The sequence below is a fragment of the Acartia tonsa genome, chromosome 5 (assembly GCF_053477335.1).
Source record: "Acartia tonsa isolate MP-2025a chromosome 5, ASM5347733v1, whole genome shotgun sequence".
Classification (NCBI taxonomy): Eukaryota; Metazoa; Arthropoda; class Copepoda; order Calanoida; family Acartiidae; genus Acartia; species Acartia tonsa.
The window spans coordinates 29,693,621-29,705,820 of NC_137264.1; the positions used below are offsets into that span (position 1 = coordinate 29,693,621).

A 12,200-nucleotide genomic window follows, 5' to 3' on the forward strand; every position below is an offset into this window, starting at 1 on the left:
ATTTTTAACAAAGTTAGGTTAGGTTGAGTAAGGGTTAGAAAATGGCCGTTGTAGGGTCTAGAAAAAGGAGAAAAGTTACTTTTAAAATATAAAAACCCGATAAGTTTAATCCCTTAATTTATTTTTAAAAAGGCCCTTTATATTTATATTTCAAAATATTGCTAGAATCCACAATCTGGAATACAAAAATCCGGAAGTAGACGGATTGCCAACCCTAGACATAACATTCAAAATCTTTAACTTTTTGCAATGTAATTTTAAGGAAAACTATTGATAGTTCTACAGATGGTAATTTATGCTCACTCCTGTGTGGGAAAAAAATAAGAGCACTTCATAATTAAATAAATTAATAAAGTCATACATTTGAATACACGAAATCTGAAGTTTCTTTGAGAGACTTAATAAATACAATCTTTCTAGAAAGAACAGTTGTTCCAAAATTTGCACCTTGATTAATATTTTTTCAATGTTTTTAAAAGAGAAGTTTTTCTATAATTATGGTAGGGTCAGTCCGTTCGTAACGATTAGCTCTTTTAGGCATGTTAAAATTTTCCTATAGATTTCAAACTTTGTATGATGATTCTTACAACAGTCAGGTACAATTTAGAAAGCGTAGAAATTGTTACCAGAAAGTCCATACGTCCATTTAAAATATTTTTTACATTTTTAACAACATTTTTTGTATAATATAATTATCAAAATAGACATGTTAGAATTTTCATATCGATTTCATGATAATTCCTATAACAAGTTGGGCACAATTTTGAAAGCATAGGAACTATATAATCGTTACCAGAAAGTCCGTACGTCCATTTAAAACATGCTGATTTTTTTATCATTTTGACAACTTTTTTGTATGATAAGATTAGGTATCCTATTCATATGATTTTTAAAACAATGATTCATAGGACAACAGGTTAAAGTAGTATAAGCCAGGTAACTCTATAATCAAATCCTAAATATGAAAGTATGTTCTTTTACTGTATCCTATGTATCCTATATTTGCACAATTTTGCAACAAATTTATTTACAATTGAATTTTGTTTAGACTTAAACTTAGAGTTCTTTAACTCTACAAGACTTATTGTTCGTTTGTCCTTTCTTCTGATTTAAGAGCTTCGCTTTTATGAATTGTTGTCATCCTTGTTTTTATTGTGTTATTTTATAATTGTAATAACTCTCTTTGAAATAGCTATAATAGCATAAAAGGGGGGGGGGGGCGAAAGTGACACTTTTTGAAACCAAAACTAAAAGTCAAAGGAACTCAACTAAAAAAAAAAGTTACAGGTCTGAGATTTTGCATGGCAGTTGCTTTATAGGGGTACAATATGGAACTGTGAAGAAACGGCGGCGTAACCGCCGAAAACCGCCGAGAAAAGGCAAAAAAAATTTCGGCGAGAAACGGCGGTTTTCGGCGGTTGCGCTGCCGTTATTTCACAGTTCCATATTGTACCCCTATAAAGCAACTGCCATGCAAAATCTCAGACCTGTAACTCTTTTTTTTAGTTGAGTTCCTTTGTTGACTTTTAGTTTTGGTTTCAAAAAGTCTCACTTTCGCCCCCCCCCCCCTTTGAATAAGTGCAAATTCTTGATGCCATGATAAAAACTATGGGAGGTCGGGAGTTTGTACACTTATAGGAAATGAAATTAAGTATCAAATTTTGCCCTGGATGGTTTGGCTTGTTTTTATTGTTATCAACCTAAATATTTTTTGTAAACTCTCTTATATGATTGATCTACCTGTAAAACTTTAAAAAATTAATTTTGTTACTTTCCTTCTAGGGGCTAGTGAGGCAAGACCCCCCCCCCCAAAAAAAAAAAAATAAACTAAAAATTAGGGTTGGGCCGGATACTTTTTTGGCCGGATACCGGATATCCGGCTGATTTCAAATGCCGGATATCCGGTAACCGGCCGGATATCCGGCCAACGCCGGATATTAAAGAAGCAAAAAAGAATTTCATCAGAAATCTTTTTTAAATTTACATAAAGTTAAACTTGTTCAGAAAAAATGTACTTCTAGCTTCAATATTAAGAAAATTATAGCCATTTAAAATTTAAAAAGCAGAGATTTTTGGTGTAAAGTATAAAAAATTATAGAGCCGGATATCCGGCCGGATAGTTTCAATATCCGGTATATGACCGGATAGTTTCAATATCCGGTATCCAGCCGGATATTGAAAATGGCCGGATAGCCGGCCGGATATCCGAAGCTTTTCTATAATTAGGGTCGGTCCGTCCGTACGTCCGTAACGGATAGCTTTTTTCGTTAATTTAGGCATGTTAGAATCGTCCTATTGATTTCAAACTTTCCATGGTGATTCCTGTAGTAGTTAGGTACGATTTAGAAAGCGTAGCAACTCTATAATCATTACAAGAATGTCCGTACGTCCATTTTAAACATGATGATTTTTTTTACTTTTTTAACAACTAGTTTTTATGTGATCTAATACTCCGATTGATCTGATTTTTGGTATACTTATTTCTGGGACAACAAAGTACAATTTTATAAGCGAAGCAACTCTATAAGCAAGTCCTAAAGTTATAAGTATGTCCATAAACATTATTCTGTATCAAGCAGTTTTTCAACAAATTTACTTTCAATTTTGCTTCGATTCTTACACATTTATATTCTGACTATTCAGTTCTGACATTATACAAGTGTTAATGTCTGTTTATCGTACCGTTTCAGTGCTTCGCTTTTATGGATGTTGTCATCCTTGTTATAATGAAAACATGTTTCACATCAGGGAAAAGGGAATGTGATTTTGACAAACAATACTAAGTAAAACTTTCCCGTTAACCCCCTTCCCTTGTTTTGTCTCCCTTCTTATCCACTTCCCTTTATGTTACCCAAAAAAAAGGTTTAATCAACTTTACTTTTAAACGAAATATTTAATTTTTGGCAGTTTCAAAGGGAAAATATTAGTTCTGAGCTTGATTAATAATATTTAATGTAAACTATTTTACAAAATTTGTCTAAGTAACTATTTCAGATTTCGATTTGGCACTTTCCTTTTAGGAGCCAGTGGGGGAAACACTCCTCCCCCCCCCCCCCCAACAAAAAAATAAAATTTTGAGTTCTGAGTTTACTTTAAAAGATATCAAACTGATTTTAAAATGTAAACTTTTTTACATAACTAAACTAAATAGGGTAAAGCGGGGCGATCTCGGGTGCAAAGCGAAGTCACTAATTTTCAGCACACTTTCATTAAATGATATTTTTCTCCATGTTCTAATCGACTGAAAGAAAAAATCACGAAATCAAAGTTATTAAATTGCCTACAAAATAGTAAATAATGAAAATTTTGTGAGATGAGTTTTTAGGGTACTTATTGGGTCTCAAAGTCGGATGAATTTTTTTTTCTTCTCGATTTTAAGGTCAGAGAAAGATTGGGTTGTACTAAAACTGGTAAGAGCTAGAGCTTAGACGTCTTTAGGGTTTTTTAGTAAGTATCCATTTCCGTTGAAAACTTAAAAAATGCTTGTATAGTTTTTTCAGAAATTGATCTCTTCTGAAGTGGGGGGAAGTCAGTTCTTCAATTTTATACAAATTCTATACAAAAAGTAAAATTTCTTATACTTATTTTTTTTTGTAGAAAAAATTGACCGATCTTTATACAAATTTTGTGCATGTTCTTTATTACATTTAGCCATTTAGCAACTTTAACCTTTTGGGCATGCTGTAATTAAATCAATATGTCACAGCTTTTTAGAATTTTGCCAAACTTCCCTTTTTTTTCAACTTGAATTTTTCCGGTAATTTTTATAATAAAATTAATTTTTTTTGCCAAAAAAAGTAAAATTTCTAGTAGTTTAGAAAAATAAATTACATTTACATTACTTTAACCTTTTGGGCATGCTGTTATAAAATCAATGTCATAGGATTTTTGAAGCTTGAAAATGGACCACAGACTTTGCCACATTGGGGGGCGAAGTCGGTCCGTTTTTTTAGTCCAATTTTGACAAACTTCCCAAAGTCCTAGGATATTGTCATTTGAGGATCTGTTAGACTTTATTGAGATCTTTCTAATGGTCTTGGTCCCATTTAAAATTAATAATTTTTTACCCCATTTAAAAAACAAAAACAAAAAAACACCCGACTTCACCCCTCCTTACTCTAATCATTACAGATTTTAATTTGGCACTTTCCATCTAGGGGCCAGTGGGGTTTAACACACCCCTGAAACTAAAAATATGAGTTGTTATAACATTTTTAAAGATATCAGGCTGCTTTTTATGCTAAATCTTTTTTACATAACTGAACTGAATAACCATTACAGATTTCGATTTGGCACTTTCCTTCTAGGGGCAAGTAAGGTAACCCCCCCCCCCCCAAAAAAAAAAAAACCCCCTAAAAATATGAGTTATGGAGATCAGACAATTTAAAAAAAAAAAAAATTTCAAAATACAAGTAAGGGATAGTTCCATGAAGTGCATTTAAAGAGTTAAGGTACTTGGAGTAGTGAACTTTTATATGTCTTAGTAGAATATATTAGGCATTGGATAGATATGATTATATGTAGAAGAATTTTTAACTTTGACCTGACTGAACTTTTTTTATTTGACAATATATAAGAAAGTTAAAGTGATATGCCACATAAATTACATGAGAATGGTCTATTTTTTTCCTAATATGTATACCTAAAATACCAGCATTAAAGATTGAATTGCCACATAATTCACAAGAGTTATAAAAAAAATTGAACAGGGATTCCCCTTGAGGCAAGGTACTTAAAAAACATATAAAATAATGTCCAGTTCTTCATGGTACAGTTTTTTTTAAAACGGACGTTATTTTTAAGTTTTTCAAGTAAGTAAACCAGACTGTTTTCTTCATTTTATAAAAAATCTATACAAAACCTGTCACGTGAAGAACCAGACATTATTTTTTATGTTTTTAAAGTATCTTTAGAAAACTTGCCCCAAGGGGAACCCCTGTTAAATTTTTTTTATAACTTTTGTGAATTATGTGGCAATTCATTCCTTAATTCTGGTGTTTTTGGTATACATATTAGGAAAAGATAGACCATTCTCATGTAATTTATGTGGGAAATCACTTTAACTTTTTTATGTAGAACAAAAGCACAAACAAAACATAAATTTCAGCTTTGTAGCTTGAATAAAAGCCAAGATTATAAAGTTTCCCCTGAAAACAATAATTGAATCTAAAAGCGCTACTGACAGACCAACGGACAAAAATTATTGCTTTTCTATTTTAATAATTGTCAAGAAATTCAAGTTTCATCCTATGGGTACAGAGTCAGAGACAGACAGATGGACAGACAGACATAAATGTGAGCTATAGAGTATCTTTGCTAATAAAACAAAAACAAAACTTGAATTTTTTTATGAAAACTGATGCCTTTTTGACTGAAATAATAAGGTTTTCGCTTTTAAAGCATTACCGATAGGCCAAAAATGTATAGAACAGATGGGCATAAATGATAGGAATATTTACTAAAAATTTCAGGTGCCCATCTAAAAAATATGTTGAGAAAATCACATTACCACATCACTAAAGTTTTTGTCATTAAAGTATGGCCGACTGACAGACGGAATAAATAATGTATAGAGTAGATGTACATATTTGATAAGAATTTTCACTAAAAATTAAAATATATAATTGTAAGCTCTCTTATATGATTGGATCTACCTGTAAAACTTTGAAAATTGAATTTTGTTACTTTCCTTCTAGGGGCTAGTGGGGCAAAAGACCCCTCTAAACAGAAAAATTTTAAGTACTGAACTTATTTCTATATTGGAAACTATTTTGACATAAGTGAAACAAGTAGTAACTACAGATTTCATTTACGCACTATCCTTCTAGGGGCTTTTGGGGTAAAACAACCCCCCAGACACAAAGTTGAGCTTACAAGCCCCTAGAAGAAAAGTGCAAAAATGAAATATGGGTTGGCTAATCAACTCATTTATGTAATAAAAGGTACCATTTAAAAATAAGCTCGATATCTTAAAAAATAAGCTCATAACTTTAAATTTTAGTGTTTGGGGGGTCTTTTGTCCCACTAGCGGCCAGGGTGGGCATACAAAAAACCCACCCAAAAAAACCCACCCAGGATTTTTTTTAAAAACCCAATAAAAAACCCTTAAAACCCTGGGTTTTTAAGGGTTTTTGGGTTGGGTTTTTGGGTTGGGTTGGGCTTGGCTTTTTAAAAAAAACCCTGGGTTTTTCCCCACCCTGCACTAGCCCCTAGAAGGATAGTCCCCAAATTCAATTTTCAAAGTTTTACGTGTAGATCCAATCATATAAGAGAGTTTACAAAAATAATTAGGTTGATTACTATAAAAACAAGCCCAAAAATCCAGGGCCAAATTTGATACTGAATTTATTATGCGCGAAGCGGGAAAAAATTGTTGAGTATTTAATTTGGCGCGGAGCGCCAAAAAAATTTTGAGGTTGTATAATGGCGCGCAGCGCCAAAAAATTTTTTTGCAACACCTAAATGCAGACCTATAAGAGAATATATGCCTAAAAGGAGGAGAGGGGCCACCTAGTGGAACTGAGGAGCTGAAAAGTACTGCATGTATGATTGTTGCATAGTAAAAAAACTACACAGGAACTGTATTTTACTGCGAATCAGAGACAGATTAACGGACTTACAGACATGTCCTCAATTATAGAAAAGCTGGGTTACTATTTTTTTACGAAAATAGTAAGTTGATATGTTTACAATATTGCTTATGTAATTTTCTGTACAGTTTTTAAAGGAGCATTAATAATACTTTCAGGATATTACTAGATGTTTTATAAAGGGATTCAAGGGGGGGGGAAGTTTGTACACTTATAGGAAATGAAATTCAGTATCAAAGTTTGGGAGGGACGTGTGGGCTTGTTTTTAAAGTTATCAACCTAATTCTTTTTGTAAAATCTCTTATATGACTGGATGTACACGGAAAACTTTGAAAATTGAATTTTGGTACTTTCCTTCAAGAGGCTAGTGGAGCAAAAGACCCCCCAAAACACTAAAAATATGAATTCTGATCTTATTTTTAGAGATATCAACCTAATTTTTTAAATGAAAACTTTTTAAAAATAACTGAACTTAGTAACCATTACACATTTCATTTTGGGACTTTCCTTCTAGGGGCTTGTGGAGCAAGAGACCCCCCAAAACTAAGAGAAGGAGTTCTGAGCTTATTTTTGAAGATATCAACCTGATTTTTTTCAAAGAAAACTTTTTAAAAATAACTGAACTTAGTAACCATTACACATTTCATTTTGGGACTTTCCTTCTAGGGGCTTGTGGAGCAAGAGACCCCCCAAAACTAAGAGAAGGAGTTCTGAGCTTATTTTTGAAGATATCAACCTGATTTTTTTAAAGAAAGTTTTTTAAAAATAACTGATCTAAGTGACCATAACACATTTCGTTTTTGGACTTTCCTTCTAACGGCTTGTGGAGCAAAAGACCCCCCAAAACTAAAAATAGGAGTTCTGAGCTTATTTTTAAAGATATCATCCTGAATTTTTTAAAAGAAAACTTTTTAAAAATAACTGATCTAAGTGACCAGAACACATTTCATTTTGGGACTTTCCTTCTAAGGTCTTGTGGAGCAAAAGACCCCCCAAAACTAAGAACAGGAGTTCTGAGCTTATTTTTGAAGATATCAACCTGATTTTTTTCAATGAAAACTTTTTAAAAGTAACTGAACTTAGTAACCATTACACATTTTATTTTGGGACTTTCCTTCTAGGGGCTTGTGGAGCAAGAGACCCCCCAAAACTAAGAGAAGGAGTTCTGAGCTTATTTTTGAAGATATCAACCTGATTTTTTTCAAAGAAAACTTTTTAAAAATAACTGAACTAAGTAACTAATACACATTTCATTTTGGGACTTTCCTTCTAGGGGCTTGTGGAGCAAGAGACCCCCCAAAACTAAGAACAGGAGTTCTGAGCTTATTTTTGAAGATATCAACATGATTTTTTTCAATGAAAACTTTTTAAAAGTAACTGAACTTAGTAACCATTACACATTTCATTTTGGGACTTTCCTTCTAGAGTCTTGTGGAGCAAGAGATCCCCCAAAACTAAGAATAGGAGTTCTGAGCTTATTTTTGAAGATATCAACCTGATTTTTTTAAAGAAAACTTTTTAAAAATAACTGATCTAAGTGACCATAACACATTTCGTTTTTGGACTTTCCTTCTAACGGCTTGTGGAGCAAAAGACCCCCCAAAACTAAAAATAGGAGTTCTGAGCTTATTTTTAAAGATATCATCCTGAATTTTTTTAAAGAAAACTTTTTAAAAATAACTGATCTAAGTGACCAGAACACATTTCATTTTGGGACTTTCCTTCTAAGGGCTTGTGGAGCAAAAGACCCCCCAAAACTAAATATAGGAGTTTTAAGCTTATTTCTAAAGATATCAACCTGATTTTTTAAAGGAACTTTTTAAAAATAACCGAACTAAGTAACCTTTACAGATTTAATTTTGGGACTTTCTTTCTAGGGGCTAGTAAAGCAAAAGACCCCTGAAAACCATAAATATTTGTTCTGAGCTTATTTTTAAAGATATTAGGTAAGCTGATTTATTAAGGAAAACTTTTTTCATTTAACTGAACTACGTAGCCACAACAGATTTGCTAAAAATCAGGTTGATATCTTTAAAAATAAGCTCAGAACTCATATTTTTAGTGTTTAGGGGGATCTTTTGCTCCACAAGCTGCTAGGAGGAAAGTCCCAAAATGAAATGTGTAATGGTTACTTAGTACGGTTCTGTCTAAAAAAGTTTTCTTGAAAAAATCAGGTTGACTAAGTAACCATTACACATTTCATTTTGGGTCTTTCCTACTGGGAGCTGGTTGGGCAAAAGACCTCCAAAACACTGAAAATATGAGTTCTGAGCTTATTTTTAAAGATATCAATAATGTAGTGGTAATGAAGAGTGTGTAATGGTTACTTAGTTCAGTTATTTTAAAAAGTTTTCTTATAAAAAATCAGGTTGATATCTTTAAAAAAAACTCAGAACTAATATTTTTAGTTTTGGGGAGTCTTTTGCTCCACAAGCCTCTGGAAGGAGCGTCCCAAAATGAAATGTGTAACAGTTAGGTACTTAGTTCAATTACATTAAAAAAGTTTTCTTTGAAAAAATAAGGTTGATATCTATAAAAAAAAAAAGCTCAGAACTCATATTTTCAGTGTTTTGGGGGGTCTCTTGCTCCACAATCCCCTAAAAAGAAAGTTCTAAAATGAAATGTGTTATGGTCACTTAGATCAGTTATTTTATAAAAGTTTTCTATAAAAAAAATTAGGTTGATATCTTCAAAAATAAGCTCAGAACTCCTGTTCTTAGTTTTGGGGGGGTCTCTTGCTCCACAAGCCCCTAGAAGAAAAGTCCCAAAATGAAATGTGTAATGGTTACTTAGTTCAGTTATTTTAAAAAAGTTTTCTTTGCAAAAAAAAATCAGGTTGATATCTTCAAAAATAAGCTCAGAACTCCTTTTCTTAGTTTTTGGGGGTCTCTTGCTCCACATGCCCCTAGAAGGAAAGTCCCAAAATGAAATGTATAATGGTTACTAAGTTCAGTTATTTTAAAAAAGTTTTCTTTGAAAAAAATCAGGTTGATATCTCTAAAAATAAGCTCAGAACTCCTTTTCTTAGTTTTGGGGGGTCTCTTGCTCCACAAGCCCCTAGAAGGAAAGTCCCAAAATGAAATGTGTAGTAGTTACTTAGTTCAGTTATTTTAAAAAAGTTTTCTTTGAAAAAATCAGGTTGATATCTTCAAAAATAAGCTCAGAACTCCTTTTCTTAGTTTTGGGGGGTCTCTTGCTCCACAAGCCCCTAGAAGGAAAGTCCCAAAATGAAATGTGTAATGGTTACTAAGTTCAGTTATTTTTAAAAAGTTTACATTTAAAAAATCAGGTTGATATCTCTCAAAATAAGCTCAGAACTCATATTTTTAGTGTTTTGGGGGGTCTTTTGCTCCACTGGCCCCTTGAAGGAAAGTACCAAAATTCAATTTTCAAAGTTTTCCGTGTACATCCAGTCATATAAGAGATTTTACAAAAAGAATTAGGTTGATAACTTTAAAAACAAGCCCACACGTCCCTCCCAAACTTTGATACTGAATTTCATTTCCTATAAGTGTACAAACTTCCCCCCCCCTTAGTTTTCTTTATTTTTTGTTATTGTTTAAGTTATTTGTTTAAAACAAAAGCTCTTCAAAAAAAGAACGTAAGTGAATTATGGACCCTTTTACAAAACAGACAAAAAGCATACGAAGAAAAATACCCAATCTACTCGAAAATCACAATTAAATATGTTCGACCATTGGAGAATCTTTTAAGTTTTTACTATGTATAAAAAGTAACACATTCTACTGCTTGATATTTATATTTGTGCCTGGTTTTATTGTATACAGATACAAATCCTACTACCTACTGAATATTAATATTTAGGCCTGCTTGATGTTTTGTCCCTCTGCTATGAATACTATAGCATACAGACACACATCCTACTACTATAGATATACAGACACACATCCTACTATTATAGATATACAGACACACACTCTACTACTTGATATTAATATTTAGGCCTGCTTGATGTTTTGTCACTCTGCTATGAATACTATAGCATACAGACACACATCCTACTACTATAGATATACAGACACACACTCTACTACTTGATATTAATATTTAGGCCTGCTTGATGTTTTGTCACTCTGCCATGAAGACAGAGAAGGAGGGAGACCATCATAACGCTTTCCAAATTTACAATCAAACCCTCAGGTAAAAAGCTTAAAACGCGTGAAGGAAATCCATGTCTCGTTTATGTAGATTGGTTAAAAAATGCAAACATAAATGACTTTGCCACTTTTTGGCCTTTGCTTACATTCTAACAGGGTCTAAAAATGAAAATTGAATTTTGCATCGAGTTGCTTATTATATAAACATGTTTTTATTTATTTACTGCAATAAGTAAGGTCGTTAAAATATTTGTAAATATTCACAAAATCGCAAATTTTACATTTAATTGTCTTACGCCTGAGATAGTAGAGAGAGGGAGGGACATAGTCACGTTTCAAGTTTCTGCATTTGCAAAATTTAAATTGCGTCATTTGGGAAAGAGAGAACGTTGCTTTTACAGTAGATTTTCATAGAATGTTGTTAATTAAAATTATCTTATAATTATCTACATTCATTGACTCCAAGTTTTCTTCTTTTTTTGGGGGGTTGGGGGTGGGGGAGACATGAAATACGTTCTCTCATTGGTTGGATTATAAGCGGTTTGGAAATTTTATTGAATTTTAGTTTGGTTGTACAGCCAACAGTTCTTAACTTTCGCACCAATAATTTAAAGCTACAGAAAGAGTAATTTGATTTATAATCATTGGGAATGTATGCATCAATTTATCGTTCTTAGTCTGACTGGATTTTTGTTTTTAATTTCTTGTTAGAAGTTTTTGTTGAATCTATTAACTTAATATTCTGTAACATTTACTACACTAAAATGCAAGTGCAAACTTAAGAATAATATAATTGTATTGTATATATTTTATTTGTATCCAGGAAAATTTTAAGCTAATTAAAACAAATTTAATTAAAATATTTTTTGTTGGAAACCAGAAAACAGCGTTTTTATTAAGCTATACTTTTTGTCTCTGGAAATTTGTATAAAGAGACTAAAAAATAACAATTGTAACATAGGAACTCTATTTAAGATTGAAGTTAAGAATTGCACGATACTTAAAATACTTATGAAGTTTCTCTACACTTACTTTTAATCGTGCTGATATTCAGAATTTTAAAATTAAAATAAAAACAACATTTTATTATTTTATATTATGCATCAAAATTGCCTGTTTCAAAGTTTGGAATTATTAAAATTTGTTATTATAGGTATAGGTATTCACTTTATTATATCTTATCATTACAGTGAATTTAATTAAATTTTGATTTGATTGGACTATTCTAAGACGTCTAAATTGCAGGTAGATCTTTGACTCCCCTGGACGGACGGACTGACACATCAAATGTAGAAAAGTTTGTATAAAACTGTAATTTTTAGGATGATAAAATGTGTACTGAAGCCAATCATACCAAAACGCCAGGCGTGGCCGCCCAAGGAACCAACAGATATCAGGTAAAAAAATCATAATATATTTCAGTCAACATATTAAACACAATGGTTATCAATATTTACAAAGAGGTAAAATATGATTAAGATATTGATTGAAT

General features: G+C 32.1%; 1 protein-coding gene across 29 annotated transcripts in view; it reads left to right on the forward strand.

The window, feature by feature from the left end:
• The window catches only part of LOC145319224 (uncharacterized), a 47,418-nt gene that overhangs the window by 20,170 nt on the left and 15,048 nt on the right, over positions 1-12,200 (forward strand). For all 29 annotated transcript variants that reach the window (XR_013879762.1, XR_013879763.1, XR_013879754.1 and 26 more), the window contains exons 15-16: positions 10,663-10,751; positions 12,031-12,105. Coding sequence is in view for 1 of the 29 variants with exons in the window: in XM_080161199.1 (XP_080017325.1) it covers positions 10,663-10,751; positions 12,031-12,105 (164 nt within the window). In the remaining 28 variants the exon portion in view is untranslated. The remainder of the gene's footprint in view (positions 1-10,662; positions 10,752-12,030; positions 12,106-12,200) is intronic.